General features: G+C 40.8%; 1 protein-coding gene across 1 annotated transcript in view; it reads right to left on the bottom strand.

Annotated features, from left to right (window-relative positions):
- Nucleotides 1-401: 401 nt before the first annotated feature.
- ZNF292 (zinc finger protein 292) overlaps nucleotides 402-27014 on the bottom strand; it is a 76227-nt gene continuing 49614 nt past the window's right edge. The window contains 5 exon segments of the mRNA XM_044292272.1: nucleotides 402-3946; nucleotides 3948-9832; nucleotides 19503-19644; nucleotides 21343-21479; nucleotides 26320-26522. Coding sequence (XP_044148207.1) covers nucleotides 2821-3946; nucleotides 3948-9832; nucleotides 19503-19644; nucleotides 21343-21479; nucleotides 26320-26522 — 7493 coding nt within the window. The 3' untranslated portion in view covers nucleotides 402-2820.

Here is a 27014-nt window from a genome sequence, read left to right as displayed (position 1 = left end):
TATTAAAACTATATAAACTTGCTGTACACATTCAAAATTTTTAAAGTGCACTAGATTTTTACTAATCTAATGTGCATGGGGAAAAAGTTGAGGAATTAATCTTGTCCAATCCTTTGATCAACAGGGGTGCCTGGCCGAAATTCTCAATCTCCTACTAAAGCAACAAATCCATCGAGCTTTCCTGAACCACATATTTATGGGAGCTTCACAGAAGCTAGCTGCAGGCTGAACATCTTATATGTATGGCCAGGTTAGCCATGAAAAATTAAAACAGAACTGAAACATAAAATCTATAAAACCACAAGTGCACTCTATATAATCTATTTCACAGGTTTGCATAATACTGGCCATAAAGCTATTAAAAATGCAAAAAAATATGCAAAACTGAATAAACAAATAAGTCTATAAAAATGTAACTTTTATTTAAGGCAACACTGGGCTACTTCACAAATCACCTGAAATATATACATTGCTTCACACAACTATAAATGTTCCAGGACATTCACAAAAGGTTCCCCTAACAGTGACACACGAAGGTTGTACTGCATACTTTCATTTCATGTTAAAATTGAGCATGGGTGTTCTTTGGTCCCTGGCCCATTACATAAGATTACCACTGCTGGGACTTAGTACTGCACTTCGAAATTCATGCCGGTAACAGCTCAAGGACAACCCTGTAACCGTAAAAATTGTATCCAGTATTAAAAGATGTGTGAATGTTCGCTGCTTTTATAGAATACTTTCTTTCAAACAAGTCAGGTAAAGTGCAATGTTACTAATAACCATCTATTGTTGTAACACAGATATACGCTTCATGAGCCAGAGAAACTGAACTTCACAGGTTGAGGATTCTGCACTTAAACTTAGGATCTGTGGTAATTCTGCTGGCAATGCAGGTGAATGTGTTTTTACCTCCACATTAACACATAAAAAGGAAAAAAAAAAATAAAAAATCTGTTCACATTAATGCACACTAAAAATGTATAATCTGCAGCATACTGCTGTAAAGCCACAGAGTTGCGCACTTAAATTCAATAAATTGTGTGTAATGCTAGTTTCACACTAGCGTTAAAACTATCCATCAGGCTGTTCCGGCAGGAGAACAGCATGGTGAAGTTCACTGTATTCGGCATAACCGGATACCGCCTTTACCAGCCAGAGCCCATGGACTATATTGGGACCCAACAGGGATCTGGCCCGTTTCCTGCAGGATTTGGCTAGACAAATACAAATACCAATGCAATGTCAAAAACAGGCCAGATCCCAGCTGTGTCCCATTATGGTCAATAGGGGCTGGTGGTGCTCCAGCCCTTTCCACCTATGCTGGATACAATGAACTCCAGCAGACTTAAATAGCTTGCCGGATAGTTTTAACGCTAGTGTGAGAACTAACTGTACTCTCTATGCATCAGTTGCAAAACCGTTCCAAAAACCACTGAAAATCCACAGTGAAACCTGCTTTTGTAAACCTCACCAGGTGAGCATGGCCTGGTGAGCATAACACTGTAGAAGGACCAGTCGGATGTCTAGCAATTACGGTAAATAATAATGAAACTCTGAATAAGCTTTGCATGAGGCCTTTTCTATAAAATCACTCTTTGACAAGGTACTTGAACCAAGGGATGTAACCTATGCAAAGTAGAAGCTGGAACAAATGTCATACTGTTTTTCTGAAGAGAAAATCCACCACAAATTTCGACGTGCATCTGTGGGGGGAAAATAACTGCAACAAATCTGCATTAAGATTTGCATGAGCTACATGCAGATTTCTTCCTCTGCAAATTGCCTGCAGCACGTATATGAGTATTTTTTTAATCTCTGCTGTTACTGCATTTGATTTATTCCACATGCAATTCTGCTGTAAAGGAATATACTGTAGTGTTAAAACTAATTCAAATTGAATTTTATCAACCTTGCACTTATACCGATGTACTGCAAAACTGGACACACTGTTACATGATGAGGTGGAAGCGGGATAAATGAGTGCAATTTTATTCAGACCCAAAGGGATACTGCTGATCTTTTGCACAGCATTTTGCCAAATGTAAAAACATCTAATAGTAAAACAGCACCCATAAAATCCATCTCTATCTGAAGGAAAAAAGAATCATAATTTCTACTGTATTGATTGTACATGTGTCAACCATATGGTCAGACTGGTTTGCAGCAATAAGCATTGTACACGTGTAATGCAACAAAGTTTTCAAGTATTTACATATTAAAAACTTTCAATAGATGCTCTGTTTAAGTAATTACATAAAATGTGCAACCCAAAATAATTTCAATACAAATTTTCTTTAAAAAAATGTGATTGCTAGATTAACAAATTAAAATCCGAATATAAATGTGTAATTTAATAGTTTAGACTTAGGCAGCAATGTGTTACATTGATATTTACAAAAAGAAAGAAAAAAAAAAAAACTGAACATCCCCCCCCCCAAAAAAATAAAAATATATATACAAATATCCTGTAAAACATGAGCAGTGAACCTGGCAAGTAAATCAAATTTCACGCAAAATACACAAAATTGTTAATTTTACGGAAATGACAATTTATCAATAGAAATAAAGAGGGTTTGGAACAATATTTACAGAACTTAATAAAATGCCTTTCCTTTAGTCCCATAGGGATAACATGGAATAAAAACATTGCATGACTTTAGCCATGACATTTTTTTTCTTCTTTTTTGGCCAATCTGTCACTTTCACAAAAAACCCTAATAAAAATACATTTATTGGCATGCGTGATAGCTTCTAGTTCACAATAAATGTACAGGCTTTGAATATACTAGGACCATTCTATAATGTTACTTTACCATCTTAGTCTATAGTTTGTTCCTTTGCAACATTAGGCAGTTCACTGCAGCAAATGTCACGTTTTAGAACCACAACAGGTTTCAGTTCATTTAGCTGCTTAAGCACAAGCTCAATGTAATCATTGAATGCTTCATTTAAAACTATTTTTACATTGTCCATGTTGGGTAAATGTGATGGGTTAGAAAAGAGCAAGTATATATCGCTGTCAAAGTCCTCATCAACAGAAAGACTTGGTCTCTTTTCAGTTGGCTGTGGTGCTGCCTGTGTGTCAGTCTTACAATTATCATTTTCTACAGTTTTCTTTTCTTTGACAACGGACTCTTCTAGAAACTTTAGGAATGACACTTCAAATCCCATTGGCTTGAAAGAACTTAAATCAAATGCTGGTGTCTCATCACAACTATCAGAAACTAATATGTCCTCACTGCTAAGCATGCTGTTAGTTTCAGCAACTAAAATTTCATCGTGCTCATCAGATTTTCTTTTCCGATTAGGAGTCCCATGCTTTTGCTTATTGGTTCGTTTTACAACATTTACAGGCCTCTGGGGCTCAGACTGACAAGAACTTGATTCCTGGAAGTCACTGCCTGCAATGGGTGAAGTCCTTGTTTGACTATCTGAGCTGGTGTTATCCTCATTGCTTAGTTTTGATATAAAAAGTTCTGTTAATTCGTCCATCTCATCCTTTTCAGTTTCACTCTGTTGGGAAGTTGAAATTGAGGACTCATCACTGCTTTCAAGTAAACTGGGAGTTTCTTGCTTTTGTTGAGGCAATGTTGTGTCACTGGGATCCTTATTAACCTCTGGCTTTTCAAGGTCTTCTGCAGACTCTAATTTGGGTGTCTGAGACACTGCTTTAGCTTTTGCCCGTCCAACCCTTTTGCATACAATTAGTGCTTTTTTGTGCTTTGCAACAAAAGGCCTAGATAGTTTGTGAGACTTGTAATGTCTAATCATATTATGTTCAGTGGCAACAATAGATGTACAACCACGGATCATGCATGGATACTGCTTTGTGTGAGAGTTTTGGCATTCTGCTAATGCAGCTTCTTTATCCTTCAAGGAGTATGTATGTCTGCCATATTTAAGAGTTGATGGGCCAGTTTTGCTTTTAGGATCTTTTTCAGCCATTGCTGACTTTACTTTTTTTTGCTTTAGGACCATCATCGTTTTCACACTTTTGTCTGGGTACTTTGTGTTTTTCTTTAGGTAGCTTGTCATCACTAGTGTCTTGATCATGTACACTAATTTTCCTGGGCCTGATCAAATGCTCCTTGTGTTTATCTTTGTGCTTGAGAAAGATATGCCGAAGCAAATTAGACCTAGTGGCATAAACACGGTCACAGCCTTCACAATCACACTTATACATTTCTTCTCCTTCCACTTTAGAAAGTTTCATTTTTAAGTCATGGACTTCCTCGAGGTGTTCAATGTATTGTGAGCAAGTGGTAAAAGTAGCTGCACATTGGCTTTGATCACAATTAAACTGTCCAATATTACTGGTGGAGATCACATTTTCAATTTCTTCTGCAATCATCTCATGAAGCTTCACATAATGTTGTATTAAACTTGCAAAACTGGCAAATATTCGAGAGCAGTCACTCTCTGTACATCTGAACTCTTTGATAATTGGTCCATTGCTATCCTCTTTTAGGTCATCTTCCAGAGAGAACTTAGAGTTATCTGACTTGTGAAAAGCTTGATAATGAAGCATTAGGTTCTGTTGAATTGTAAACGCTGCTGGGCAACCCTCGTGGACACACTTATAGGGTTTATAGGTTTTAGACCCACCTTGGATTAGTTTGGCATCTTTTTCTATTGCTTTTTTAAGCCTTTGTTCTTTATCTTTTGGCTTTCTCCGTCTTTTTTTGCTTTTTTGATCAACTGTAAGAGAATTTGACTCTACAGAAGGCAAATCAGAAGGCTCTTTCATTTCTTCAACCTGGGGGGCTTCTGTTGCTTGCGCTGTGGGTACTTCTTGGCACACCTCTGTGTTCTGGTTCATAGATTCAGCTTTTGTCATTCCTAAAGCAATTTCAAAAGGTTCAACCATCTTTTTTATTTCTGGGCTTCCACTTGGCATTTCTGGTGGAAGGTCAGTGCTTTCACTAGCAGATTTTCTACCATAAGGCCTTTTTATTTTTAACTGTACCATCTGTTCAGAGGTAAAATGATGCATGGACATACAGTGAGCACGTAGGTTTGAATTTCTGGTGAATGTTTTTGGACATGAAGGTACAACACATCTGAAGGGAGCAAACTTAAGCTGATGTTTCTTTATCTCTCCTAGTTTTTCTTCTGTGTAATAATGTACTTTAGTATAATGCTTGAACAAAGCATCTTTAGTCATTGCGCAATAGGCACAGCCCTCCTCTTGACAAATAAAAGGTTTATCATTGTACTTATCACCTAACAGTGAAGGTGCATCAGGTGTTTGTTCAGGTACTACACTTACACTTGGATTTGGAACTATTACACTAGACATTATGGGTAACTTTTCAAGAGGCGGACACTTCTCTTCTGTTACTACTTCTTCACAAATCACATTATCTACAAGCTGAAGCTTCTGTACCAAGTCCATGATCTCCAACACTTGCTCATCATACTTAACACTAGTGTCCTGGGTAGGAGACACTGAGCAGATGGGTATATTCATTTTGCTAATAGGACTGGCAACAGTGTTGGTAGATGTATGTATGCTATGTGTAACACCAGTTATATCATCATCCATACTGCTAGACACACTAGACTGACTTTGTGGCAAAGTAGAGCCAGTATTCTGAAAGTTACCATTAACAGCATAAACATCAGTGGAGTCAGAAGGCATAGGTTCAAATGTCTTTTCCCTAAAGTCCGTGTGGACGTTTAGATTTTCACCTTCTTTATGATCACAAGTGACTGCAGGGTATTGCAGTGTGTCATTTTTTTCTTGCTTTCCTGCAAGCTGGCATAATGCATGTGTTTCTGAGCTAGCCTTAAGGCTTTCATTGATGCAAGCCATAAACAGTTCTTTGTCAGCACTGCTCAAATGTTTTGCAAGGTTTTCCAATAAATCGGAACCATACGCCATAAAGTTTGGTTGCATATCGGTAGACATTTGTAGGTTTCCTCCCACAGCTGCCAAAATATTTTTGGCTAGTTCATGTGAAGCCTCTACGGCAACAGGAGGGTCTGTTTTTTTCTTCCTTTTGGAACTGTTACTCCTTTTTTTGGTGGTGGATACAGAACTCTGAGGTCCACTAATGACAGAAACTCGGGTGCTGCTTACTGGTGTGGATATGCAATGGTTTCCCTCAAATGAATTAGCCTCTACATCCGGACAAATGACATTGTCTGATTTAATTTGTTCCACTTTAGAAAGTTTAGATCTGCTAGCACAGTTATTCATAGCAAGGTTTTCTAGACTGTGCCCACCCTCAATGCTACAGCTAGTCTGTAAGACCCGTGTGGGGACAGCACTTGATGATTCAGCTGTGTTCATCTGATGACTAGCAGTAATGCATTCATCTGAATTTATGTTGGGAGGCAATTTTTTGGTGCTTATATTTTCAGAGGTTTCAAAGCTATGCTTAACAGGACTACTAATTTTGTTCTCAGAGGGTGAATAGCCAGATATGTTAGGATGTATAAATCCACTGTGCAAATACCGGGTGCTCTCATTGTCAGACTGAATAGGTGACAAAAAGGGCTCATCTTTAACTGTCATTTCAGGGCTAAAACTCTGTGAAGGAGACTGTGCTTTTTTCTCTGGACTAGATGAAAGAATCATACTTGCTAACATAGAGGGTTGGCTGTCTTGCTGTGAAACCACTGGAGAAAGGTCATAATCACCATGGGGCTTACACACAGCCCTTTTAGATAAATGGCCACCTAAAGAACGTGGATTATCAAACACTCTAAAACATCTACTGCAGATAAACTTGCCATCTCTAATAATTGCAGGGCACTTCGCACGAGGACTATGCTTTGATCTTCGATCTCTATTTTTGTTTGTCCTTTCAGCACCATTCTTTTTATCTGCAGAATTTGAAAGCATGGTAGATGATTTATCCAGATTAAAACTAGCATCCATATCAGTTCCATCAACCTGTTTGGAAAATGTTTCAGGATCAGCATCTTCTTTCAAAAAGTTATTAGCCTCACTGGCAGCCAGAACATGATCTGAACTGCCTCCAAGTTGAGAGAACATGGAATTTCCACTCAAAGATGACATGACAGGGAGGGGATCGTTTTCTGTTGGCATTGGAAGAAATGGGTCTGAACCATTTTCAAATTTCATAGGTAAAACTTTTGCTAAATCATCTATCTGTGATGTCAAGTTGGAATTGCTCAAATTTCCAACTTCAGGTCCTAAGAGTGTTTCTGACACATTTTTAGGTATTCCTTGGGACATATCAGTTTCTACAGCACTCAAAGGATTCACTAGGTTTCCAAGATGTGTAGGGAAGACAGGGTTTGGTAGATGTTGCAATTGGTTACAGAAACTTGGGTTGACATGCAGAGGTGACTGAAAACTAGAATTATTTTGACCTCCTGGCCCTAAAAGTATACAATAAGTAGGTTTTTCATCAGACAGCGTAGGTTTTTGTTTCTTTCTGTTCTTGCGCTCCATTTTAAAAGCATTATAATGTTCAGGGTGAGTACCTTTCATGTGTTTGCCAATGCTCTGAACTGAGTTATATATTCGTGTGCATCCCTCTACATTGCATTTGAACCTTTCAGTTGGAGCTGGGGGTACTGGGGTCACTGTGGCATCACTGACGGGAGGCAACACATTTGAGAGTGCATTACTTGTTTCAAGTGACAGCGGCAAAAGGTTTTCTGTCTTTACACTGTTTTCATAACTGGACATAACTAGATTATTTTCACATAGCTGGGCAGTTTGGTTAGCAACATTAAATGGCATTATGTTACTTATCTGCTGACCTCCTTCATTCTTTCTTTCAGTAGAATTTACAGCATTAGATTGAGATTTACTTGGCTGAATTTGATTGCTATTTTTTGCATTGTGAAACAATGAAAGGCACTGTTCTTCCATACTAGAATTTAATATAGTTTGTGCCTCTTCTGCAGGATCTGCACTGGTAAGTAGTTTATTTTCACTCATAAGGTTGTGAAATCCTTCAACAAGGGATGGCAATTTAACATCTCTAGATTCTGCTTGGAAAGTAGAATGAACCAACATGTCTGCTTTAGGTAAAGTATTCTGAGTCACGGGGTTGGTTGGTAAAACCTGACTTAACAAATCTGAATTAGGGAGCACCTCACTTGAAGATGGAAGTAGTTGATCGAGCATATGCATAGAATTCTCTCGTTCACTGGAACTCACTGGATTAGCTTTCTGGTCTAGCAATGATACACCAGGCATACGAAGATCTTTAGCCTTGGTTGAACTGGGAACATCTGACGAATGAGGAGACGGTGCAGTCAAATTTCTGTTTGCATTAGACTTTTGTAGTGATTTTCCTTTGACACTCACACACTTACTACCAGTAACAGTTTTTGTCATTTTAGGCAGATTCACAGACTTATCCAACTCTGGCACTGGAGAACTTGATGAATGCTCAGTTAAGTGCTGTTGTAGTTGAAGTTCGGAATGATATACTTTTCCACAGCCAGGGATTTTGCAGGTGAAAGTGTTGTAGTGTTGTGCTTCGTGGTCAAAAAGCATGTAAGCAGCAGAGAATATTCTTCCGCACTTTGGAAACATACACTTTGCTCTGAATTCCCGATGCGCCTTTCTGTGTGTTAGCAAATCTGCATAAGTGTTAAAGCTTGCCTTACACTTCATCTGTATACAAATATATGGTTGACTTCCACAGTGCATTTGTAAATGGTCATTTAAATGAGTTAAACTGACAAACTGCCTTCGGCAATACTGGCAAACTACCTTCTTGCTTTGTATCTCAAGGAAACGTGCAGCTTCTTCGCTGTCTTTATGCCCCTTTACATGTGCAATTAAATTTTTGAAATACTTGAATCCTTTGTTGCAGAACTGTACAGGACAAGGGAACTCATTAACTGGGGCTGTCTTGTCTGCTTGCCGATTCTCAGACTGATTATCTTTGCCATCATTTTCATCAGAGTTGTCATTGTCATTAAAAACTATGAAGTCATCAGAGTAGAGAGTGTTTTTCTTAACTTGTCGCTCTTGTTTTGTAACAGTCACAGGTTTCTTATTCTTACAAGTCTGTGTTTTTTTGGGCACGTTTTCCAATTTCTTGTGAGGCTGCATAGTTTCAAGTCTCTCTTTGCAAGATTGTTTAACATGTAATGTGACATGAGGGATAAAGGTTTCTTTAGTGGTATATTGTTTTGCACAGATTGGACAACTATAGATGCCTTCTATGCAGTGTTTTTGAGCATGTCGAATTATTCGATGACCCAGGAACTCTTTGTCACACAACACACAATACTGCATATAAGCTTGCCAATTTCTAAATCTTGCAGATATGGATCCACCTCCTTGCAATTTCTTAATACGTTTCTTTTTCTTCTTTTGTTCAAAGACCTCAGGGGCAGGAGAGGGGTCAGTAAAGCAATCAAGTCCATTTTCTGTAGCGTCTTTAGTCAATTCTTGGAAATCATCCAGTTGATCATATGCCTCATTGTCATTTAACTCATCAATTGAAGAAACAATAGATGCCTCTTCTCCCATTAATGCCAGACACTGTCGTTTCAAAGTTTTCCAGTCCCAAAACTCTGGATCAAACGGCCATCGAGTTTTCAAGACCAGCAACAACTCACAGCGCAAGGAGTTTGGTACAGGAAGACTTTCCTCATCATATTTTTGGTCTGGTTGGTTATAGAGCATCTCAACAGCATAGTATGCATCCACAGTAGGCTCCAAAAGGAATTCTGTAAGTTGGCAAGCTCTCTTGACCTCCAGATCATCAGGCAATAAACAAGAGATTGTTTTGCAGATGGAGATTTTCACTTTCGCATTGTCACTTGACTCTAAGCGAAGAGCCCGTACACAAAGTTCAATGCAAGTTGGAAGTCCTGCAGCCTCAGTCTGAAACAGCAACAGAAATAACCATTAAGAAATGAATAGTATGTGGCTGAAGAATAAACAATTGTTTCAATAAACCTATACATGCTTGAAAGGTTACCTAGACAAACAATGTATATCTTAAATATTTGAGAAGCTAAAGAGAATAACATATCAATAATGAATATATATAGCTGTACATCCCCCACAGGCAACCATTTTTGCCATTTCCTATGAAAAAAATATCTTGCAAAATAGGATTGTGCATCACCCTTTTAAGTTCCATGCAGCTAGATGTAAACTCTATCCTGGGATGGAACACCGGACCTTGAGATAATAGATCCTGCACCCAGGGAAACACCCCCAGGCTTTGGACTCAGAGGAGTTTAAGAAGGGGGAACCAGGATTTTTTTGGCCATAAAGGGGCTATCAAAATGACATGAGGTTTTTCCTGACAAATCTTTCTTAGAACCCTGGAAATCAGTGGAAAGGGAGGAAATGCATATGCAAGATGAAAATTCCATCTTTGGACCAGTGCATCTACCCCCTATGTTTCTGTCGACTGGGTTTAGGGAGAAACTTTTTTTTGGCTTTGTATTCTTTGCTGACACAAACAGGTTTACTTGGGGAGTTCCCCATCTGTCTATCTGGAGAAAAATCTGCTTTTTTAAACTCCATTCTGATGAATTTAGGGGAACCCTGCTTAGAAAGTCTGCTTTTATGTTTAGGGAGCCTTTTAAATGTACTGCAGGACAGGGACCTCAGATGAACCTCTGCCCAAGAAAAGATATTTTCTGCCACATGATTTAGGGCTACACTCCTTGTTCCTGCATGCCCATTTAGATAGGCCACTGCTGTTGTATTGTCTGATCTCACTTGTATGTCTTTTCCTTCTATGTTTTGAGATAGAGCATTTACTGCCTCCCAGACCGCAGTTAATTCCCTCCGATTGGAGGATAGAACTATTTGCTCCTTGGACCATTGACCTTGGAAAGAGTGTTGAGAGCGATGAGCTCCCCAACCCCACAGGCTTGCATTATTTCCAGGTGAATGGGACTCCAGGGAACCCCTCACTGTAGTAGAACTGGGTTTAGCCACCACAGTAGAGACTGAATTACGGATGGAGAAATGGAGAGTTTTTCTTCTAGCGAATTTAGATTACTGTTCCAATCCTCTAGTAGCCATTGCTGAAATACTCGAGAATGGAACTGGGCCCATTTTACCGCTGGGATACAGGCAGTTAGAGTGTCTAGAAGTTTCATGGCCCATTAGACTGTAATAAACGGACAAACAGGTATTTTTGAAACCTTGTCTATCACACCTGAGACTTTTTGAGGGGGAAGAAAGTTTTTTTGATGCGTTGAGTCTAGTAATACTCCTTTTACCTCTGTCAGATCTTTTAGACTGGAAGAAACCTCCCTTTTTAAACCTTGCAAAAGGGAAATTTCCTTTTATTTGTTACCCCCGGAAAGTCAGAAGCCTTCTCCAAAATCTTCCCCAGGTCCTGACCAAACATTACATTTCTGTGAAAAGGGAGACTACATAGCTTCATTTTTGAGCTTATGTCTCCCGTCCAAGATTTTAACCACGGAGCTTTTCTAGATACCACGGATAAAGCTGTAGTTCTTGCAGTCATCCCGACTCTGCGGTAGCATCTGACAAAAAAAATCTACTGCTTTGAATAAAAGAGAGAAGGAGTCCTTTAAGTAATCATAGGGAGTGTTTTCCTTCATAAGAGACTGATTGCTGCAACCATCTTTTAAGAGATCTGGCAGCCAAATTAGGCTTAAAAAGAGCTGCAGCTGATTCCCAGGATTCTTTCAGACACAGAAATATAGAATGTGTCGGCAGATAAGAACCATTTGGCCCATCTAGTCTGCCCAATATACTGAATACTATGAATAGCCCTTGGCCCTATCTTATATGAAGGATGGCCTTATGCTTATCCCATGCATGCTTAAACTCCTTCACTGTATTTGCAGCTACCACTTCTGCAGGAAGGCTATTCCATGCATCCACTACTCTCTCTCAGTAAAGTAATACTTCCTGATATTACTTTCAAACCTTTGCCCCTCTAATTTAAAACTATGTCCTCTTGTAGCAGTTTTTCTTCTTTTAAATATTCTCTCCTCTTTTAGCTTGTTGATTCCCTTTATGTATTTAAAAGTTTATATCATATCCCCTCTGTATCGTCTTTCTTCCAAGCTATACATGTTAAGGTCCTTTAATCTTTCCTGGTAAGTTTTATCCTGCAATCCATGTACCAGTTTAGTAGCTCTTCTCTGAACTCTCTCCAAAGTATCAATATCCTTCTGGAGATATGGTCTCCAGTACTGCGCACAATACTCCAAATGAGGTCTCACTAGTGCTCTGTAGAGCGGCATGAGCACCTCCCTCTTTCTACTGGTAATGCCTCTCCCTATACACCCAAGCATTCTGCTAGCATTTCCTGCTGCTCTATGACATTCTCTGCCTACCTTTAAGTCTTCTGAAATAATGACCCCTAAATCCCTTTCCTCAGATACTGAGGTTAGGACTGTATCACTGATTTTATATTCTGCTCTTGGGTTTTTACGCCCCAGGTGCATTATCTTGCACTTATCAACATTAAATTTTAGTTGCCAGATTTTTTTACCATTCCTCTAGTTTTCCTACATCCTTTTCCATTCGGTGTATCCCTCCAGGAACATCAACCCTGTTACAAATCTTTGTGTAATCATCAAAAAGACACACCTTACCATCGAGGCCTTCTGCAATTTCGCTGATAAAGATATTAAACAATATGGGTCCCAGAACAGATCCCTGAGGTACCCCACTGGTAACAAGACCATTGTCTGAATATACTCCATTTGACTACAACCCTCTGTTGTCTGTCCCTCAGCCAATGCCTAATCCATTCAACAATATGGGAGTCCAAGCTCAAAGACTGCAATTTATTGATAAGCCTTCTATGTGGGACAGTATCAAAAGCCTTACTAAAGTCTAGATAAGTGATGTCTACTGCACCTCCGCCATCTATTATTTTAGTCAATCAAAAAATATCAATAAGATTAGTTTGACATGATCTCCCTGAAGTAAACCCATGCTGTTTTTCATCTTTCAATCCATAGGATTTTAGATGTTCCACAATCCTCTCCTTGAGTATGGTTTCCATTAATTTCCCCACTATTGATGTCAGGCTTACTGGCCTATAGTTGCCCGTTTCCTCCCTACTACCTTTCTTGTGAATGGGCACAACACTTGCTAATTTCCAATCTTCTGGGACGACTCCTGTTACCAGTGACATAAATCAACCTTTTTATCCATGGAGTCTTTTAGGGGCCCCATGTCCTCAAAAGGAAGGACATTAGCGCCTTTAACAAAATTTTGAAAGGGAGTCTACGCTTAATTGTCCTGGGAATTAATAACTTTCTATCCGGAGCCTTCCATTCCAGTTTAATCAATTAATGCATGTTCTTATGAACCAGAAAACCCCTTTTTCCGTTGTTCAAGGCGACTAAACATTTCGTCCTGTACAGATCTTTGTATCTTCTCATCCGAGAGGTTCATGGTCACTCTGCTTTATTGACCGTATTTTTCGCTTTATAAGATGCACCTAGATTTTTGAGGAGGAAAATAAGAAAAAAATATTTTGAACCAAAAGGTGTGCCTTTTGTGGGGATTAAACTAATGGTGGTCTGTGGATGACGCACTGTTATTGGGGGGGGGGGGGGGGGGAATCTGTGGATGACGCACTGTTATTTGGGGGGGGGGGGAATCTGTGGATGACGCACTGTTATGGGGGGAGGGAATCTGTGGATGACGCACTGTTATGGGGGGAGGGAATCTGTGGATGACGCACTGTTATGGGGGGGGGGGGAATCTGTGGATGACGCACTGTTATGGGGGGGGGGGAATCTGTGGATGACGCACTGTTATGGGGGGAGGGAATCTGTGGATGACGCACTGTTATGGGAGGGAGGGAATCTGTGGATGACGCACTGTTATGGGGGGAGGGAATCTGTGGATGACGCACTGTTATGGGGGGAGGGAATCTGTGGATGACGCACTGTTATGGGGGGAGGGAATCTGTGGATGACGCACTGTTATGGGGGGAGGGAATCTGTGGATGACGCACTGTTATGGGGGGGAGGGAATCTGTGGATGACGCACTGTTATGGGGGGGAGGGAATCTGTGGATGACGCACTGTTATGGGGGGAGGGAATCTGTGGATGACGCACTGTTATGGGGGGAGGGAATCTGTGGATGACGCACTGTTATGGGGGGAGGGAATCTGTGGATGACGCACTGTTATGGGGGGGGGGGGGATCTGGATGACAGACTGTTACGTGATTATAACCCCCATTATCCTAAAGAATACACTGATGTACTGCAGGTGTTGTACACTGGTGTACTCTTAAGGATGAGGGGAGTTATAGTCAAATTAAATATGAACACTGTCCAGGGACTGTACCAACATTAGCTTACAGTAACTGAAATTACTACCGTATAACCCCCCTCATCCATAGGAATCCACCCATATACTGCAGTGTATGAGTGGATTCCTATGGATGAGGGGTGTTAGTCATTTAATATAGACACATGCCAATTACAGAACAGTCCCTGGCCAGTGTTTATATCATGGTAAATATGGTTATAACACCCCCCCCCCCCCCCATCCATAGGAATCCACCATTATACTGCAGTACATGGGTGCATTCCTATGGATGAGGTGGGTTATAGTCATATTTAATATAGACATGTAGGGAGCTAATGGAGGCGGGTAGGACGCACTCACCACCAATCAGCTGGATGGCCAGGCATCACAGAGGAGAAGGGGATCCTCCTGCTGCTTAAGCTGTGGCGAGTGAAGGACGTGCAGGCTAGCAGCAGTCCGCCCGCCCGCCCAACGATCGTGATAGTGAATGGAAGTGCGGGCTGCCGGCATCATTTAGCATTTAGTGAAGCCGCCAGCCCGCTTAAGGTGCTGCTTAGTGAAGCGATATATGCGTGGGCTGGAGGCTTCACTGAAGGCCAACTTCTTCTGCCAGCCCGCTCTAACTCCTGGCCTACCGCCCATAGTTTCATGGCAGCTCAGGACCAGTTAGTGAGAGCTCCTGAGCTGCTGCAGCCTGAACATTTGGGGTCACCTTTCGTTTATAAAAGACACACACTTTTTTTTTTTTTCCCTCCACTTTGAAGGGGGGAAAAAAGTGCGTCTTATAAAGCAAAAAATACGGTAATTGTTTAGTATCTTCAGAAGAAAAAAAGAAAAATTCTATATCAGACCCAGAGGAATCAGCCAAAACGAGACTCTAAATCCGAGTCCTGTTCTGAGCCTGAGGAAGAAAAATCTGAGCTGACAATTTTAGGATCCCTGCGTCTAGATGTAGAGGGACCAGGTCCAGAGATGTCCTGGATTCGTCGGTTATGTACCCTACAACCAGTCGGTTGAATAAGTATTATCTTTAGGTTAATTATGTGACTGGTCTATTTTAATGTCAAAAAATGTTACTTATACCTGTTCTGTATATTTCCTTCATAGGACCAGAATTGTCCAGTAGCGGATGGCGACTTCCGCAAAGCACACTTTACGGTCCCGAAGCATCCCAAGGGTGAATTCAAGACCACCCGGTTCTCTATCCACTGACGGATGGTATTATATTCCAACCTCATCTTCGGATACAGACCACTGTGCTAGTGTCCGATTTATAGTCATTTCTCTCATTTTGGTCTAATGTGGACGCCTATGTGATTGCCTTGAGTCTACCTAGCTCCATGGCCATCCTTCTCTGATGCCCCTGGAACTGTGTAGCCTGGCTGATGATTTCCTGTATTGGGTCATGTTTGTGACATTACTGTTCAGACCTTATTCATTATGTTATTTTTGTATTTCTGTAGACACATAACAATTTTGATAAGATGGCTGCTTAAATAACTAGATGCGCATGCACCACATAGGGACAACCCCCTGCCTTGCGCTCTATAATTGCCTCCTATCTAGCGCTCTCGCTAGACACTGTGCCAGCAGCTCCGCCCCCTTTACAGCCTTATTCTTCCCATCTTCGTAACCAGGAGGGCGGTCATGTGACAACATCACATGGTACACCAATCCCTTCCGCCTGCCTGACACGCACCCCGCTTCCGATTACGGCTTCTCCGATAACCGGAAGTGACATATCGGCATACTTGCCAGCAACAAGCAGGCCTCCTGCGTCCCAGACCTCATTCTGGCGATTGGATCCGCCCATCGCCTTAGTCAGGTGACCCAGATCCACCTACCACATGCCGCTAGGGCATATTTAAACATGGCGCGTCACATACCTAACCAAGCGCCGGCTGTACACACAGTGTGGTCCTCAGAGTGGTGAGTTACCTGCTACTTATGCTCAAATGTACTTTAGTCTGCCTTACTATTTAATATAGGTCATCCTCCCCACACCTCGAGATGCTCCTCCCGAATACCAGGATTTTTTTGCCCTAGCGGTTTTTATTATGCACTCCTAGGAGTTCCTCTTTTTCTTATATACTTTCCTTCATGTTGTTTCAGCCCCTTGGTAGGTGGCGTGGTACTCGAGGCCCGCCTGTGACAGCTCTCTCTGCCGCAGGTACGCCTTTGACTACCCCGCCAGCCTAAACACCCCAGTTTTTTATTCTATGGCTTTTTTCTACAACAGATGTTCCTGTGTGTTAGTGCATTCTGGGGCCATCCAATACCCCATTTTTTCTGTCCGCAGCCTGCACCGTGCACAGATCTTGCACTCACATACCTACATTGAGCACAGTTGCTCCTAGTGCTACTGAACATGATTTAGCTCTTTGGACCATTTGTTTATACTTGGTGACGTTCTGCCTCACCGGTTGCATCTTATGAAATATGTGACTGTAACATTATTGTATGAACCTCCCAAATAGTTTTTTAATCGTCTCTTGTTTATTAGTTGTATAATCATGTATTTATGCATCTATCTATACTATCATGTATTATTGATTTTTGATTGATGGCCGCCATATGAATTTTCTTTCTGTACATTATGTCTTGTCAGCCTGATGAAGGGCGATTATTAAGCCTGAAACGTTGCAGCTGACATACCACCTACTCCGGCTGAAATAATATTAAATAAAATCATTAATTATCACCAATTAGAGTGCTGTCTAAATATTTGTGACACTTACAGTTCTTGAGGTGGAGCTACAGAACACAACCAGGACGTGCACCCACCCTTGCCATTTTATGAAGAGAGTGCTGTGGCCTATTTACTTGAAAAGATTGAGGGACCAGGTAAGGATACAGGATTTTCAGTTCAGGCTAAACGCATTTCTTGTCTGATTAGGTCTCCTAGTTCTTCTCTAATAGAGGGCACTACCGGTAAATCCTTTGCTTATGTTAGAAGTACAGTTTTTGCAAAGTTTTTTTGTGCAGGATTCAGGTAATTTTAAAGAACAAATCACACATTTTCTAGGTTTAGGATTTATTTTTGCTCTCTGAGAGCTATCTTTATCGCTCTACATGAATACAGGGAGAAAGCAGAGGTAACAAGGGGGTTAGCTTAGGTAAATTATATAACCAGCATCTTCCCATGTGAACAGGCACTTACAACAGTCGGACCCATCGAGTCAGTCCCCAGTGCAGACATGCTGACTGGCTATCTACCACATAGTCCCCCTTATATATCTCCACCTTGATCAGCGCGGCAAATAAGCTTTGCTCACTCCATGCATCAACCCTTAGCCGTACACCGGAAGTGCTGCTGGAATGCACGTGGAACACAGGGTGGCTTCCTGCGATGTTACCGCTAGAGACGAACCTATCAGATTGTGGCAGAGGGCATGCACGTGACCAGAGGAACTCGCTGAGTGTCCGCTCTCCACATGGAATTCCTCGCCTGACACGCAGAGCGGGAGATGAGGAGCAGATGCCTGGCATGTAGCGGACAATCCATCACCACAGGTACCCAACTAGGAAACGGGTGCTGCCTTCCTCCCTCATGCGGTCAAGGCATAAAATAAAACGGCCGCCTCTGTCTGCCTCCACAGACGCGGTCCTGCAGCATTTGCCATGAGAGAGAAAAAAAAAGAGCCGGAGGAGGGTCAAATTGATTCTTCCTGTCCCTACCTAGTTTGAGGCGGGTCATCTCTCATTGTAATCCTATCATGGGAGGATGAAAGGTAAAACAACAGATCTCTGACAAAACTGATGCAAAATAAGCACAAAGGATGCTCAAAATAAAAGGACAATTTTTTTCTCTCCTTATGATTGATCAAAAGAACGGAAAGCAAAACGGTGATGTGAATGTGCCCCCCGCCCCCATTTTTTTAATGTAAAAGTAAAAAAACATGGCTCTTGAAAATGCAAAAGGCTCTGATAGTCTGCGTTAGGGTACTTTCACACTTGCGTTAAACTTTTCCGGTATTGAGTTCCGTCCTAGGGGCTCAATACCGGAAAAAAAAACTGATCAGTTTTATCCTAATGCATTCTGAATGGAGAGCAATCCCGTTCAGTATGCATCAGAAAGTCTTCAGTTCAGTCACTGTACGGTTTTTGGACAGAGAAAATACTGCAGCATGCTGCAGAATTTTCTCTGTCCAAAATGCCGGAACACTTACCAGAATGCCGGATCCAGTTTTGCGGTCTGGGCATGCGCAGACCTTTAAAAATGTAAAAAAGATAAATAACGGATCTATTTTGCCGGATGACAACCGGTATTGCAATGCATTTGTGAGACGGATCTGCATCCGGATCAGTCTACAAATGGTATCCGTTTGCATACAGATTGCCGTATCCGACAGGCAGTTTCAGCGAAGACTGCCTGCCGGAATCCAACAAAGTGTGAAAATACCCTTAAGGAAATAGCAAGAACTTAAAGGGGTTGTTCATGCTCTAAATATTCATGACTTATTCTTAGGATAGATCACCAATATCTGATGGGTGTAGTCCAACATTCAGCATCCACAGCCGCTGGAGATAACACAGTGGGCAGTGCCGGAAGCAGCAAGCTCCGTCCACTGTGTAGTGGTGATTAAGGGTTGGCGCGACTCAGCTCCTATTCACTCAAAAGGGAGATGAGCTGCAGCAACCCAGCACGGGATGTCCCTGAGAGTTCCTTCATGGTGTTTGGGGGACCATTACATAACAAAAATATAAAACAAAAAGGGTGATTTAGCATAACATCCATTTTCTTGTGCAAGCATTACCTGACCAATTAGAGCAAGTCAATAGTTAATTTAGTGTGAACCATGAACAGTATATAAAACTAAATAAAATGGCACAAAAAAATTCTATATTCATGTTACAAAGAAGTATCATTAATGTCTGTGTACTTCCAAACAGTACAAAAAAAATAATTTCTACCACAAATTATACAAAAAAATAAAATAATAATTATATATATATATATATATATATATATATATATATATATATATATATATATATATATATATATATTTTATTTTTTTTTTTTTTTTATGGTTGTCAAAATGCAGAAAGGAAAAAATTAGGCTTTTATTCCAGCCCATTAAGGCTTGATCATAACTGGTACAGCCAGTGGTTAACTGATCAGGCCGCCTAGAGTTTCCAGCACGTCAAGCTGGGACCAGGAAGTGTAAGCATCATTGAGGACGAGGATGGCTTCTCTCTTTCACATTATTTTTATGTGGATTAAAAGTGAGAAAAATAACGCTGCTAGACAACCCCTTTAAAAAAGGACTTACCTCTGACTGAATAACTTTGATGAGAAAGAAGATGTGATACACAGTTTTCGTTAACTGAGACAGCTGGCGACATATTTCTAAATACACTTGTATAGACGGTTCAACTCTTCTCTGCAGCTTGCTCCAAAACAATGTCAATTCCCTAAAACACATACATGTTCACTTAGAATAACATTAGGAACCAGACAGAGACAACAGCAGGAATATCACCAAGTTGTATGCCTTTAGCTTTGATGACCAACAACATAACTTTTGGAAAGCTGAATTCTGATGGTGACTATTAGTCCTAGCCCACTCTAATGCAACGCCTTTTTCTCATGCTTGCAAGACAGAGGGGAATTTCTTTCTGTAGCAATTTGAAATAAATGGTTTTATTCCACAAACAGTATATAGGGAACAACGGGCACAACTAAGGGCTCTTTCACACTTGCGTTCTTGTCTTCCGGCATAGAGTTCCGTCGTCGGGGCTCTATGCCGGAAGAATCCTGATCAGTTTTATCCTAATGCATCAGGATGTCTTCAGTTCAGGACCGGAACGTTTTTTGGCCGGAGAAAATACCGCAGCATGCTGCGCTTTTTGCTCCAGCCAAAAATCCTGAACACTTGCCGCAAGGCCGGATCCGGAATTAATGCCCATTGAAAGGCATTGATTCGGATCCGGCCTTAAGCTAAACGTTGTTTCAGCGCATTGCCGGATCTGACGTTTAGCTTTGTTACCATGGCTGCCGGGACACTAAAGTCCTGGCAGCCATGGTAAAGTGTAGTGGGGAGCGGGGGAGCAGTATACTTACCGTCCTCCGTGCGGCTCCCGGGGCGCTCCAGAGTGCCGTCAGGGTGCCCCACGCGCATGGATGACGTGATCGCATGGCACGTCATCCATGCGCTTGGGGCGCTCTGACGTCATTCTGGAGCGCCCCGGGAGCCGCACGGACTGTAAGTATGCCGCTCCCTCGCTCCTACTATGGTAACCAGGACTTTAATAGCGTCCTGGCTGCCATAGTAACACTGAAAGCATTTTGAAGACTGATCCGTCTTCAAATGCTTTTAGTTCACTTGCGTTTTTTCGGATCCGGCGTGTAATTCCAGCAAGTACAGGCCGAATCCGGACAACGCAAGTGTGAAAGAGGCCTAAGGGGTAAGATATCGAGATTTTCCTTGTTACCTCAGTTGGTTTGACCAACAAAACAAATTTCCCTTCAATTATGGAAACTAAGATATGCCATATAGGTGTGACCAGCAGGATGCAACCTGACCTCATTATTACTGTTCAGTGTGCAATGTTTGCAAAAACCCTTAAGGGAAATGTGTCACCTACATTTTTTTCTTCCAGTTAAAACCAAATAGCAAAACTATTTTCTTCCTAATCCGTTTTTATTTTTGGATTGTAGATTTTTTAAATTCTATTTCCTGGACATAATTATAGGGGCTGCCATCTTGCCAGATCTGTTCTTAACAGCATTTACACAGCATAAAGAAAATCGCTTTACGGCAACCCCATGGGCCATAGGCACAATGGTCACAGGGGAATGCATTGACTTCTATGGGAGACTTTTCTAACCATGCTCTGTGCAGAGGTCTGGAGGGAGCTGATAAGCTGTGATACCACCTATAGTGAATAGAGGATCATGTGTTATCTGTGCACAGAGGTATTATTTGTCATTCTAATCCTGCCTGTAAGAATAAGCGGTAAAGTGATCTGTACAGATCAAGAAGTGGCGTCTATTAGGCCCGTCTCATTTACCATTTTCTACACTTGTTTTAGGCGTAGAAAATAGTCTAACTGTAAGACAGCTAGGAAGCCGGTCCTAATAAATGTGCCCTTTCTTTTCTACATACTCACCAGGCGCAATACATTTCCCCAAACTGGAGCTGGCGGGATAGAAAGGCTGCACACAGTATAAGTGAGGTTTTTTCATCCCCTTCAGATTCCAGATTGCATATCATTTCCAACGCATCCTTGCAATCTACTTTGGCAATCTAAAAACGAAAAATAAAAAAATATCTAATTATAGTACTCATTATGACAATGGCAATTAAGGGCCCTTTAAATACATTAAAAAATGCTCATGCTATTGTTGCTTTTTTGTTGGTTTATCTGTGTAGCTACTGTGAATTGGATAGTGCTCTCATGAGACCCATTACACAGTGACTGTTATGTCATTTAAGTAGTTACATCCAAGTCTAAAAGCAGTAGCTAATATCACTAAAAATAAATAAAAAGTCCAGACTTTTAAAACTAAGGTATTCTTCTATTTCCTGCAAGTCCATTTTCTAACTATAATTTTCTAAAAAGCCAAGAATAGGACATGCTCTATCTTTTTAGCGGAGCTGCAGAACAGAAACAGATAGACCGAAAATGGTGTGCTGTCCGCATCTTTTTTGGCCCCATTGAAATGATCGAGTCCGCATCTGAGACGCCAAAAATGCGGATAGGATGTGGACCGAAAATACGGTTGTGTAAACGGACTTAAAACCAGATAAAAACATTTACATTTTTTCTAATCAGTTTTCATTTTCTGATTGCCGACTGGAGACGTTCATTGACACCTACAGGAGCATGAACTACATATGAGCTGTGACCATTAGAGATGGCCTTGCGGTTTGCCCGGCGGTCGTTTCGCTGCAAAATTAGCTTGTTCTAGATTTGCTCAATGTTTGCATGCACCGTATTCCTTTGCGTTATGCCGAACTTTAACCCATGACACATCCATCAGATGGGACAGGACAGCCAATTGAGATGTTTCAGCACATGGACACACACCCACCCTATAACAGAACCTAATCTGGCAGCAATTTAACATTCTGTATTTTGCCAGTGTAGGGAGAGACTGCTTTGTGGAGCACGGACAGACAGTTAGGTACAACAAACGCTAGCTAATAGGGCCACAAAAGTCCTTTTAAGGACCGGTATAGGTGTGATACACTTATAATATACTTTCTAACATAGAAAGTATATTATAGTGCATTTGTATTGTGCAGCAGTTGTGTGCGGTTCTGCTGCGATACCGCCGCACAAAATAGTGATTGAGGGGTGCGATATACCTGCTTCCACCAAATATTGATTGGGGCAGGGGTGGTAGGGGTCTGGCAGGTGCACCAGGCCGGAGCCCAAGTGGGAAGTTGGAGAAGGTGTGTGCGATTACACCAAAGGACGCACCAGAGTTGGTTGAGTAGCTCACTCAGTCTTCCGCTTCTGCACCCTCCTCCTCCTCCTAAGTATCTGCACCCTCCTCACTCTCTGCTGTGTGCACCCCCAAAGACACCACCATAGCCGCTTCACTCAAGTCAAAATAATTATTTTCCCATCCATTCCCAGACCTTACCGATGCGCAGCCATTCTTGGTATCAGATGAGGAAGTAGCAGCGACCCCACCCAAATCAGCCCAAGGAGGGTGCCCCCACTGTTGCTGCCTACTCCGAGATCTCTGTCAGTGGTGAAGGTGACGATGAATTCCAAATGAGGGGAAATTAAAAAAAATAAAATTAAAAAACGCAATTCCTTCACCGCTTTACAGGTTTTGTTCCCATGGCGTTTCCGTTCGCGGCAAAGCTGACCCATGCCCTTCATTCTCGTCAGTACGATTACAATGATACCTCATATGTATGTTTTTTTTTTTAATGCCCAACTAGTGTAAAAATAAATTTAACCACTTCCCGACTGCCCTTTGACTATAAACGTCCTTGGGCGGTAGGTTTCTCTCTGAATGGATGTTCTGGAACGTCGATTAAGAGATCGCAGCAGCATGCTAACCGTGCAGCTGCCGAGCGGGGGGCCCGCTGTCAGCGACAGCAAGGCAACCCAGAGAGAAGGCAGGGATACCTGGGAACTGTCGCTGTATACACATGTGACCACTAGGGCCGGGAGAGTGCAGGAGCTGTGGGGTCTTCCACAGACCTCGATCAGCCCTGCTCTGGGGGGTGTATTTCCCCTTTAACTAGGGCCATTATGTCAGAAGAAAATCAATAATAAAAAAGGTAAAAAGAACAGATGTATTTGGTATCTCCGCGTACGCAACGACCGGCTCTATAATAATATCATATGACCTATGCCGTAGAAAAAAATAAACATTGCGCCAAAACCTTTTTTTTTTTTGTGAGCTCACCTCCCAAAAAACAATGTTAATCAAAAAGTCATATGTACCCCCAAAATGGTAGCAATAAAAATGTCAAGCCCTCACACAAGACTATAGCCAAAAAATGAAAAAATAAATAAATAAGGCTCTAAAAAACTTTTTTATTTTTTAAGTTTTTATTGTGCAAAATGTAATGCATAATGACTGATCTATAAAAATATCACATGATCTACCCCATCAGTGAACAGAGTAAAAAAAAATTTGAAAAAAAAATGACACCCAACTGCTTCTTTTGTGACTTCACCTACCAAAAATGAAATAAAAAGCAACCAGAAAGCCAAATGTACGCCACAATGGTGCCAATAAAAACTACAGCTTGTCTCCCACAAAATAAGACCTCACGCTGCTCATTCAACAAAATAAAAAAAAAAAGTTATTGCTCTTAAAAACCATGACAGAAAATTTCATGTTAGAAAATCCAGATGACGCTTCCTCCCTTCTGAGCCCTGGCGTATCCCCAAATAACAGTTTACAACCACAATTGGTCAAAGTAATAAATATTGAGGTTTGTTTTGTTTTTAACCCTTGATGTGTTCAGAGAAAAAAAAAAAAGATTAAAATGGAAAATCTAAAAAACAAGTTACATTTTGAAATTTCACCTCTATTTTGCTTAAATTCCTGTGGAATCCCTAAAGGGTTATCAACATTTCTAAAACCAGTTTTGAATAGTTTGAGGGCTGTCATTTCTACAATGGGGTCATTTATGGGTTGGTTCTATTATGTAAGCCCCACAAAGTGACTTCAGAACTGAACTTAAGTTTCAAAAATTGCTTCTAAAATTCTAAACCTACTAGCATTCTAAAACACAAAACAAAAAAAAAAAAACACGTCTACTTGATGTTGCCATCGTTTTAGTAATGTGTTGTGAATGTTAATAAATATTTTATGAGGCATCACTGTCTTAAAATCAGAGATTAAAATTTTGAAAATAGTGAATTTTTTCGCATTTTTGTTTACTTTTGGATTTTTTTTTATAAATAAAAAGGTAAAACATATTGACTTAAATTTACTATTAACGTGAAGTACAATGTGTCATGAGAAAACAAATCTCCGAATGGCTTGGATAAGTAAAGGCGTTTCAAAGTTATTACCACATAACGTGACATGTCAGATTTTCAAAATTAGGCCTGGTCAGGAAGGGGGTAAATGGCCCAGCGTTGGAAGTGATTAAACTTTGGGGGAATTTTTTTTTAAAACATTTCTACATCACCATATTCTGACCTCAATAACTTGTTTTATAGTTATATCTACTGAGCTGAGTGGGGGCTAATTTTTGGCAGGACAATCTGTAGTTTTTATTGATACCATTTTGGAGTGTGTGCAACTTTTTGATCACATTTTATTACATTTTTTGTGGAAGAGAAGCAATGAAAAAATGGCAAGGTTCACCCTTTTTTCCGTAACGCCATTCACCATATTGGAAAAAATATTAATATATTTTACGAGTACGGGCGTTTTCGGTCGCGGTGACACCCATGTTTATATTTTTTGTTAATTTTTTTTATTATACGGAAAAGGGGCTGATTTAAACTAATTTATTTGTTTCAAATTTTTTATATATTATAAATATACATTTTTGTTTTACTTTTTTGTAATAATTTTGAAGCTCGTACAAGTGTACAAAATGCATTTTATTTTTATTTTTATTTTGAACACACATGGATTTTTAAAATGCATTTAATACTGACTATTGCTTATTTCTTATGTAAAATAAGAATTGCAGCATGAAAGCCCTCAGCATCTTCTGCGAGGCATAGTGCATTTAAATCAATGACCGGGATCCTTACTATCCACAGAGGACGCCGGTATCTGACCTTTGATAGACACAATATAAAAATAATAAATAAAAATGCACAAATGCACAAAACACTTACAAAAAAATTGTCGTAGTGGCATTTAAAAAGTCACAGCACTGTTCTTTTTTAAAAGAGTGTAAGGTCACAAGCTTCATACCTTCTAGTTGGCATTTTAAATCTAATACCCAGGCAGAGTAATTTACAATTAATTCTTTATTTAATGCTCTAAATGGAGCAGTTTTGTGCATGTACATATAATAGCAATGTAATATCTACAGAAACACAACCCAATATAAATATATGCTTAAAAGAGGACCTTTCACCGATCCTGACATTGTGAACTAAGTATACAGACATGGAGAGCGGCGCCCGGGGATCTCACTGCACTTACTATTATCCCCAGGCGCCTCTCCGTTCTCCCGCTATGCCCTCCGGTATCTTCGTCACTTAGTTATAGTAGGCGAAGTCTGCCCTTGTTCTGCTGTAGCGCTGGCCAATTGCAGCGCAGAGCTCACAGCCTGGGAGGTTATTTTCAACCAGGCTGTGAGCTCTGCGATGCGCTTGGCCAGCGCTTCAGCAGCACAAGGGCAGACTCCGCCTACTATAACTTAGTGACAGAAGATACCGGAGGGCATAGCGGGAGAACGGAGCGGCGCCCAGGGATGATAGTAAGTGCAGTGAGATCCCCGGGCGCCGCTCTCCATGTCTGTATACTTAGTTTACAATGTCAGGATTGTGAACGGTCCTCTTTAAGTGCTGAGAATTTGTTTTGTTGGGTAATAGCTATTTAAACAGCTTTTTAATTGTTATGCAGTTAATGCTTCAAACCTGGCTACAAACATTGCTGCCTAATCACACTTACACAAACCCTATAAGAGAATGACTAACCTCCTCTATGAGCTTTATATTTGGTGAGGCTGCACAGAGACATTTCAGGTACAGCTGTTTGAAGTGTCCTTTCTTGCTCATTTCTTGGTGGTCTGAACAGATCTTTGCCAGGCATGTTGCTGCTGCCACTCTACCAAGTTTAAGAAGACGCTTAATTCTCATTTCCAGTAGCAATGGGCCCTCAGAATGAAAAATCTCATTGGCTGTGAAAAAGGGAAGCAAAAATTAAAACATGGCATTTTTATTTAAATGCTAACAGGCAAGTGTAAAAGTTTACTATACAACTGAAGCGAAGCCACAGTATTTCAAGTGAAATGCGAATTTAAAAAAGTTAAAAGGGGATATACAAGAAAATAAAGGACTAATGTACACAACAGGTGAGAAGAACTACAAAGAGAATCAGTGAGGCATTTGCCAATTGCCTCACATCAGGAACCATCACTCCACTGTGTAGAAGCTACATAGATTCACTGCTCTTACAGTAAAGAAGACCCATCTACGACTATTGTGAAACATTTCATATCTTAGATCCTTGTCACACTTACAAGCCTAATAAAAAGATTATTAGAAAGCTAGCAGAAAATGAAAAGAACACCTAGAAAACATGCAATTGAGATTGACAAAGTATCAACTGCTAGTGGAGCTTGGTAAATTATCACACTACCAAGGCGGTCCACCCTTTATTTTAGGTTCTG

This window comes from Bufo gargarizans, chromosome 4 (genome assembly GCF_014858855.1).
Source record: "Bufo gargarizans isolate SCDJY-AF-19 chromosome 4, ASM1485885v1, whole genome shotgun sequence".
Taxonomy (NCBI): Eukaryota; Metazoa; Chordata; class Amphibia; order Anura; family Bufonidae; genus Bufo; species Bufo gargarizans.
The sequence above is the reverse complement of the archived record's forward strand: the minus strand, read 5'-3'. Positions and strand labels throughout refer to the sequence as shown.